At 34.1% G+C, this 9,577-nt stretch overlaps 1 protein-coding gene across 1 annotated transcript; it reads left to right on the top strand.

Annotated features, from left to right (window-relative positions):
• The first annotated feature begins 3,038 nt into the window (after positions 1-3,038).
• Positions 3,039-6,632, top strand: LOC106762266 (probable xyloglucan glycosyltransferase 12). Its single transcript, XM_014646066.2, has 5 exons — positions 3,039-4,371; positions 4,506-4,814; positions 4,980-5,270; positions 5,387-5,500; positions 5,591-6,632. The coding sequence occupies exons 1-5, from the start codon at positions 3,586-3,588 to the stop codon at positions 6,218-6,220; spliced, it is 2,130 nt and encodes a 709-aa protein (XP_014501552.1). The 5' UTR covers positions 3,039-3,585; the 3' UTR covers positions 6,221-6,632.
• The last annotated feature ends 2,945 nt before the right edge of the window (positions 6,633-9,577 follow it).

The following is a 9,577-nucleotide window of genomic DNA, read 5'->3' on the forward strand; positions in this document are numbered from 1 at the left end:
ATTGAAGAATATTTAACAGAATAATATAATATTTAATTGTAACTGAATGTGTTTAAAAAGTCAGTTACATGTTAATTCAATATTTGAGATTTAATAAAATAATTATACAATAATAACTAGGAACATGAGATATATATAAAAAAAGACCATTTTCATTATTTTTATTTTTATTTAACATTATTTTAATGTTTAAGATGAAAAAAATTATTTTTAAAATTTTTGTAATTCATTTTTAATTTTTAATTATTATGCATACATAATTTTATCTTGTCTTTTTGATATTTTGTTACAAAGTAAAAAATTATAAATATTTTATTAAAATAAAAAAAATATTTTACTGATAAAAATCTTAAACCTTGAAAATAAATACATTATAAATTTGTCAAATATAGAAAAAAAAATATTTAATATATTTGTATTAACATGAAGACGAACGTATGACATTTACTATAAACTTGATACTTTTCTAAACTAAGTCCAATCATAATAAGGATTTTAAGCATTTAGTCTATAATTATTCGTAAAATAATTATTCTTTTAGTTTCATTTGTTTCTTTTATAATTTCCAATTTTGTTGTCTTAAATTTAAAATTTTTAAATAATTTCAAATTTTTAAGTAATATCTCAATTCTTTTACTAATAATATAAAAATAATATATTAAATTTGATATTAGTATAAGCCTTAATATGTAAAATAATAAAATTATAATAATCAAATTTTAACTCAATAAAATAAAATAATAAAATCATGTTTTCTCTAAGATATTATAAATTATAATTATTTTCTCGAAGTTATACAAAATAATGCTGAACTTTTTTAGTTTTTAAAATAAATATTTATCTCCATCTTTTATGCTGTGTTCGTTTTCGCTGATTTCACTGTTCACGTGTATTTGTGAGTGAAGAAATGCGATGATTGTTGTGTTCGCTTCAGAAGAAATGCAAGGAACGATTTGCTGCGATTTGCGGGATGTATCACTTTTTCATCACCCGCGAGAATGAAGAGATTTGCAGGGATTTAGGGTGTAATTTCTGATTTACCCTTCTTCAACCTCTTGCTCCCAAAACCACACTTTCTCCTCTTCTACCCCCAAATCCATCTCCTTCACTTCACTTTCGCCGCTGCATTACTGAAAGCCGTGAAATTGAAGATAGACTTTTGAGATTCAAATCCCTATTGATTGGTGCAATAAGAGTTTTCAGAGAATGGAAAATTTCAATTGCATGTTGTAGAGGCGTGTAGCTGTTTCCTCATCAACACATGGACCTGCTATTTTATTAATTTGACAGCAAATTATGTAATGCACTTACTGTAAATAGTGTAGTAATATTATTACATTATTAGTATTTTAATTATTATAAGAATTAAAATATGATGTAAAAAATACAATGTTCAAAATTAAAATTTAACTTTAATACACTGTCTTATAAAAATAATTATTTTAATTATTGAAAATAATTATTTTAATTTATTAAATTANNNTTTTTTTACATTTTAAAAATTAATTTTAATATATTTTTTTAATTTTTTATTCTTTACAAACATTTTTACAATTAAATATAACATTTTAACAATTATCATTTTATATTACTTTAATAACTAGAGGTATTTTGGTAATCTTCAATTTTTACCAATTAAACAAATTTTTAAAATTTGTCATATCAATCAAATCTTACACTAATTCTCACAAACTTTACTTCCAAATCCACTCTCAATTACCCACAAATCTACTCAAAAAAACAACAAACAAATTACCCTCAAATCTACTCAAATCCATTCAAATCATCTCCCCCAAATCATGTCCCTCAAATCATTACAAACGAACAAAGCCTTAATGAAAAACACTCGCACTTCCTATTATTTTTAAATAAAGAAGTATTTTCTTCATTGTCTTGTAATATATATTATTTACATTTCTTAGTTTTTAATAGAGTGAAACTTATTTCTTTTATTTTATTCATAACAACTAATTTTTTTTTATCAAAGATTGATTTTTTACATTTTAGAAATTTTACTGAACTTTAGTTTATATAAAATTTGTAAAAAGTGTTATTTTATTGAAAAATTATAATGTCATTTATCATAATATGGGATGAGTAATATTTTTCAACAGATATTTTATTATTAATTTTGTGTCTTAAATCTATCCCATCAAAACGCATGAAAGCTGGTGGCATGACCAAAGAGCCAGCGGATTTAGCTTTTAAATTTATGCAACAAACATAGGAAATGTGTATCAGTGGCCACGCGTCTTGGCGAGGGCGTGTGCAACACTGCCCCCAACTCATAATCACAAATGTCTCATTTTGGTGTTTGGGATTCGTGTTCCAGAGAGAAATCAGGACCTGGTCAGCTCACAAATGAACGGGACGGCTATGATTTCTCTACCACCAACCAAAACCTAAAAATTATTTTCTGAAAACCTGAAATCATCACTGGAATATAAAAATCAGCATACTTTGAAAGAAAAAACATTACATTAAACCACCGTAATTAATTATTAATTGTAAGAAAATAAAACCAAAGACACCTTTTGGATTTTTTACACTGTTGGTTTGCGCTTGGCTGTTAATAATTCAGCTTATCGACATCTCTCGACTTAAAATAATAATAATAATAATAATATTTCAGTTTAAAAAAATTTACCCGTAAAAGACAAAATTAAATGATTAATCACCACTTCAGAAAATCCTCACGCGCCAGGTAGTAGTAAGAGAAAGGGGGAGAGATGAAGCTTTCAATTTGGTCATGCAAAGGATAACTCTGTAACTTTAAATCTTTACCTACCTCTGTAATATATTTTCTTTCTAAAATTGCATTTTCTGAAGAGATTACATGGGAAGGTTTTAGTTGTGTGGTTGTTGTGAATGTTTATTGAAAATTAAAAGGAGTGGGTGGTTTAATGAGGTAAAATAAGCAAGTGTTGGAAAAATTGTCTCCCTAAACATCACCTGTAAGAGATTAAAATGCAGGATGATTGCTCTCTTGCTATATTTAAATGGATAGCTGGGAGAACAAAATGTGAGGGTTTTTTTTACTGTGCTTGAAGACTTTGAGGGGTGAAGGTGTTTTCTGGGTAATATTTTTGTTGAATGGGTATTTCTTTTTCATTGAAAAAAGAAATATTCTCGGAATCAAAAGATAAACGTGTTGAGCTGTTACCCTTTCTAATCCCACTTTCCATTTTCAAATTTTCATTTTCCAAAATCTCGCCTCCTCCCTCGTAATTTTTCTTTTTAAGACACCGTTTGTTTTGATTGTTGTTGAGAGGGTCTGTTCTGTACTACTCTTCTAAACAAATCACAGTTTTTTCTCTTTCTAAAACATTCACCCTATAAGCTTTCTCCGAATTTCACAATAGCTTAGCCTCGCTCTGCTTTCTTCTTCCACGCGTCTGTCACCGTTATTATTTCTCAGACTCATTTCGGTTCTTGACAATGAGATCAAACTCTCAGGAGTGTACCATTGCTACTCTTTTTCTCCTCCTTTAGATTTATCATTATTAGAAAAAAAAAAATAGAGAAAGGGGCATTGTTATATTTAACATAAATTTTGGTTATCGGTTGGTGAGATCAGAGAAGAAAATGGCACCACCGTTGTTCAATTGGGGGGTGAAGGACACCCACAGGGGAACTCCTGTGGTGGTGAAGATGGAGAACCCAAATTGGTCGATGGTGGAACTGGAAGGTCCCGAAGAAGATGACTTAATGACACCAACTTCTCCTACGGGTGTTTCACGAGACAAAGGAAAAGGAAGAGGCAAAAATGCGAAACAACTCACCTGGGTTCTTCTCCTCAAAGCACACCGCGCCGCCGGTTGCCTGACCTCCCTGGCGCCGGCATTGTGGGGGCTCGTCGCCGCCGTGAAGCGCCGCGTCGCCGCCGGAAAAACCGATGCCGACACCGATGGCGGGAGAGAGCTGGAGAACCCCACCGTGAAGACGCGTTTCTATTTCTGCATCAAGGTTTTTCTGTGGCTTTCCGTTTTTCTCTTGTTTTTCGAGGTTGCTGCGTACTTCAAAGGGTGGCATTTCGTTGCGGCGAGGATTCAGTTGGAGCACTTTCTGTGGGTACCCGCTTTTGGACTCAAGGATTTCTTCGTTTGGTTCTACGCGAGATGGGTTTTTGTTCGCGTGGAGTATCTCGCTCCTCCCCTGCAGTTTCTAACCAATGCGTGCATCGTGCTTTTCCTTATTCAGAGTGTGGATAGACTTGCTCTGTGTTTGGGGTGTTTCTGGATCCGGTTTAAGAAGATCAAGCCTGTTCCTAAAAGTGGGGATGCAATTGTAGATCTTGAATCTGGAGAAAGCAAGGGTTTTTCTTTTTTCCCAATGGTTCTTGTGCAGATCCCCATGTGCAATGAGAAAGAGGTAATATAAAGTTTGAATGGGAAATTGTGGGAAAAATTATCGTTGTATTTTCTTGTCAGCAAGTTTAATTTAAGATTCGTTATTTCAATCTAGTTTATGTTTTTTTTTTCCCTTGTCTGTGTGCACTTGTTTAGGTTTATCAGCAATCGATTGGTGCGGTGTGTAATTTGGATTGGCCGAAGGGGAAGTTGTTGATTCAGGTTTTGGATGATTCCGATGACCCAACGACGCAGTTGCTAATAAAGCAGGAGGTTCATAAGTGGCAACAAGAGGGTGCCAACATTTTGTACCGGCATCGCGTGATTAGAGATGGGTACAAGGCCGGGAATTTGAAATCCGCTATGAATTGTAGCTACGTTAAAGATTATGAGTTTGTTGCAATTTTTGATGCAGATTTTCAGCCTACTCCAGATTTTCTAAAAAAAACGGTTATTCACTTTAAGGTCGGTAATTAGTTATTTGTTCATTGTCGTTTGTTATTTTGTAGTGTTGAGTTATAGCATATAGATATAAAACTGATATTTGCTTTCAATGAGATTGTCCTGTTGCTCGAAGGGCAATGAAACGGTAAATGTATTTGTTTGACATGATTGGTATGGGTGGTGCAGGATAATGATGAATTGGGGCTTGTTCAAGCAAGATGGTCCTTTGTGAACAAGGATGAGAACCTCCTAACGAGGTTGCAGTACATTAACCTGTCTTTTCATTTTGAGGTAGAGCAGCAAGTGAATGGGGTTTTCCTTAACTTCTTTGGGTTCAATGGAACTGCTGGAGTTTGGAGGATAAAGGCTTTGGAGGAATCTGGTGGTTGGTTGGAGAGAACTACTGTTGAGGACATGGACATTGCCGTTCGAGCTCATCTTTATGGCTGGAAATTCATTTTCCTCAATGATGTTGAGGTTTGTCAGTTGCCATTCACACTGTATCATTTTAAGTATTGTTGATTCAATAGTTTGTCTTTGCTAATAATTCATTCTCAAAATCATTTCATGTTGCTTCTTGTTAACGTTTTCAGTGCCAATGTGAGATACCGGAATCTTACGAAGCTTACAGGAAACAGCAGCACAGATGGCATTCTGGGCCAATGCAGTTGTTCCGCCTTTGTTTGCCTGATATTATTCAGTCCAAGGTATGCATATGTATGCGTGTTGTAATACTTTGGCAAATCTTTCTGTTGTTGTGGTTCTTATGTAGTGTTGTTGCGATTATGTTTTTGCAGATAAGTGTGTGGAAGAAATTCAACATGATATTTCTCTTCTTCCTTCTTAGAAAGCTGATCTTACCATTCTATTCGTTCACCTTGTTTTGTATAATTCTACCTATGACAATGTTCGTGCCGGAGGCTGAGCTTCCTGCGTGGGTTGTGTGTTACATCCCTGCTGCCATGTCCTTTCTCAACATTCTTCCGGCTCCGAAGTCCTTTCCCTTCATTGTCCCTTATCTCCTATTTGAGAACACCATGTCAGTTACCAAGTTCAATGCCATGATCTCAGGCCTGTTCCAGCTAGGTAGTGCATACGAGTGGGTGGTCACTAAGAAATCTGGTCGTTCTTCTGAAGGTGATTTGGTTTCATTGATTGAGAAAGGACCAAGGCTTCAAAGAGGGTCCTCAGCACCTGATCTTGAGGAAATAAAAGAGGAACTTAAAAGGCAGGAGGAGAAGACCTCTAAGAAGAAGAAAAAGCATAACAGAATATATATGAAGGAACTTGCTTTGGCCTTTCTACTCCTAACAGCCTCAGCAAGGAGTCTCCTATCAGCACAAGGGATCCATTTCTACTTTTTGTTATTCCAGGGAATATCATTCCTCTTGGTTGGTCTTGACTTGATTGGTGAACAGGTGGACTGATAAAAAACGAAAAAATTGACACGACTGTGTACTTTTTTACATGCAAGAATTATATGGACGGAAAAGCAAAAAGGTGGGAAAGAAGCCAGGCCTTATGAAATTACTGAAGGCAATGTATTTGGGGGCACCGGAGAGTGTAGAGGACCCATAGTGCTGCTTTTTCTTGCTCATGCTCCTCCCTCCGGGCTCGTAAATCAAATCCACACCCAATACGATATCATTGTGTTATATTATGGACCGAAAAGGGTTTAATTTGGAAATGGGTGCTGCTGTTGAGGCCAATTCAATGTGTAAGTTTAGCCTTGTTTCTTTTGTTATTTGATTCTTTTTTTTGTAATTTTATGTGGATTCTTTTGTAAGAAAATCTGTGGTTCAAACTTCGAACTTTAAACATCATTTGGGACCTTTTCTATTTTTTCCATAAAAAAAAAAAAATCCACAGCCATAGTCGTCCAGTTCACGTCTCCAGCTACTTCCTCCACCGCTTGCAATGTGGAAATGCAAATTTAATATTTAAATTTGGTTTTTGTCAACTTTGATGATGGTAGAGAGGAAGTGGGTTTTGATTTCTGGGGCCCTTGGAATGTGATGCTCGTAGCAATTGAAGGTGGTCCTCTACTCTCGCTTTAAAATTTGCCTATAGTTTGTTATTCTCACCGCTTTTGAACATTGAGCTGGAAAAATTACTAGATGTGCACCACACTGCTTTGATGAAGAGTCTGTCTGTCCCATTTTGTGTTTGGTGAGCGCTGCTGCCCACTGCTCTGTCCTAAATTGAAGATTCCAACTTTTATTACAACTGTGCCGCTACAAAGGGATAATGCCCTTTTCGGCCCGAAACACTGTTCGATAAATGCAATCCGAAATAAAACCCGAACATGTACTTAGAAAAACAGGTAGGTTAGTACAGCGCCACGTGGATCCTTCGTTCGGCTCATTATAATGGCTAGGTTCCTCTTCAATATGGTTCCGCTATTCAAGCTTCTTCAAGAATTTGGCTCAATAGAATTCCCTTCTGTTGTGTCTTGTGTCAACTCTGGAGACCAAACCAGCTTTTTTCCACTATCATTAATAACCCCTACTTTTTCTTTTTCTTTCCGTATAAATCAATTACCAATGGTTACTTCCTATTTACTTTCATGTCTTTTCTATTCATCAATTTAAATAGTTGCTTAATATGACAAACAAAAATGTCAGTGCAGTCGAAGTTTGTTTGATTGACCCTCCAGCTGGATATGTCCAGTAACTTTTACACTAAAACATCTTAGTTAAAGTTATCTGCAAATGTTTTCAATAATAATAATAATAAAAAAACTTCTGTTTGATTCTTCATAGTGTTTTAGCTCAACTATTACAAGTTAATCATAAACATAACCGTTCATCAGCACTGGCAGTTACAATTTGAGAGAACTTTGAGCTCTATCGTTTACTCATTCCATGCTTGTTGGAACAATATTTGTTTGTGAAGGTAATTTTTATAGGGCTTTTACAGTTAAAGTTGTGGATAACGTTGGAATGAAATTTGAAAGCAGTGGTTCTAATCGAAGGTGTTTGACCTGGGAATTTGATGGGCTGCATCAAGTTGGTAGCTGTGGCGCGTTTGGAGGCCCCACTCCATTCGTACTTATTTGACAGCATTATGCCAGCTAAATATCCGAACTTTTCCTCCCACACCAGGAAAAAAAAATTCAAACTTTTCCCTATTATCGTATATCGTATTTTTTTTACAAGCTCATTAAGGAATCAGTTGTACTTGTTGCATAGAAATAATAAGCATGAACAAGGATTAGTTGTGCTTTTTCTTGTTTGCTTTTGCTTTTTGCTTCTTAAAACCGGGACTCAGAATTGGACGCTTTTGTCATCCGACAATTCATTTTCGTCGTGTTTGATGCCCTTCTACTATTCAGCCTTTTCTTTTACAAACCCGGGATTTGCTTTAATTGCATTTTTAATCGTTTTTATACATCGTAGCTGATTTTGGTAGATTTTTAAGTTTCTTTTGTATAAAATAGAATCTTCAAGTATCACACACCTGTTTTCCATTAACATTTTCTAACATTTGACAGATTTTATTGACACGAAACTAATTAATTTCATTAATGATCAACCTTTGTAATAATAACTTTTAATCTCGTGTCTAAACTAACCTGAAACGGATGGCATAAAAATAATCTTCACATTTCATTAGTACTAATTTATGAAATCCAAATTATGAAAGGCGTGTTAAAATGATTTGCCTCTGATTCTTTGATGGCTTCAGGTGCTCTTTATGGTCACTCTCATCATACAAATTAACCCAAAAGCTGCTACTACTTTTTCTAGTTATCACTTTATCATTGTTAATTGGTTTGGGTTTGGAGATTGTAGCAAAGAAAAAGGGTGAATGAGTTACTTACTATATATATATATATATATATATATATATATATATATATATATATATATATATATATATATATATATATATATATATATATGTATGTATATTATTGCTGTCTCCTCCCTAATTAAATGAATGATTGATGCAGCATATGCACAGAGCACCCACCCAATTAATGAGTTATGGAACTTTGTTTCAAAATTTACGTGCAACTTCTGCTTTATAAAGGAAATGCTATTTGTGACACAAGTAATTTATTCTTTTCAATCGATCATGTTGGACCATTTCTCACTTACACCTTGCGTGAACTCGTGAACCTTCTCAGGCCTCGCGTTGACTATCATTTCAATGGCTTTCCTCCTTACTCATAAAGATGAACACATTGTCTTTTTGGGATTTTTTTTTCCAAAAGTATACTCATTTCAAACATTCTTTTTCCAAGAAATTTATTCCTATTTTAATTTTCAGACTATGCCTGTTTATCCTCAGAGGATCGAATTTTCAATGCGAAACATTTTTTCACTCCATTTTATTTCAAATTTGAGCAAAAAAAAAGTTGAAATTTAAATTTCAATGACGTGTTTGCACCGACTGAGTCATTTATGAATTAAATGGTTGCAGAGATTAGATCGATGTGTAGATGATAGCTGCTGGTACGTATGTTCTTACATAATCAGTTTGATCCATGCTTTTCTTACTTTATTCAGGTAACAGGAAAAAAAAAAAGGTGTTGGTCTCTACACCTCCCCAAATGCGACCTGTACCTTTCCATTAATTTAATTTATTTCAAAAATATTTTGTACCTCTTTATTATTTTCTTTTATTCCAAAAATACCCTACACCTCCCCATTATCCTTAACAATTTTTCTCTTTTTCTTTCTACATTAATGGAGCATTTACATGGCTCATTAATGGAGCATTTACATGACTTAAATTTGAATATATTTTCTTAAATAAGTTTGATTCAATCTTATTTT

Source organism: Vigna radiata, chromosome 5, assembly GCF_000741045.1.
Source record: "Vigna radiata var. radiata cultivar VC1973A chromosome 5, Vradiata_ver6, whole genome shotgun sequence".
Taxonomy (NCBI): domain Eukaryota; kingdom Viridiplantae; phylum Streptophyta; class Magnoliopsida; order Fabales; family Fabaceae; genus Vigna; species Vigna radiata.

Coding starts and splice junctions, on each gene's coding strand:
- LOC106762266 (XM_014646066.2), top strand. CDS start 3,586: ATGGCACCACCGTTGTTCAATTGGGGGGTGAAGGACACCCACAGGGGA. Junction 4,815..4,979: donor AAACGGTTATTCACTTTAAG/GTCGGTAATTAG, acceptor TGGGTGGTGCAG/GATAATGATGAATTGGGGCT. Junction 5,271..5,386: donor TTTTCCTCAATGATGTTGAG/GTTTGTCAGTTG, acceptor TAACGTTTTCAG/TGCCAATGTGAGATACCGGA.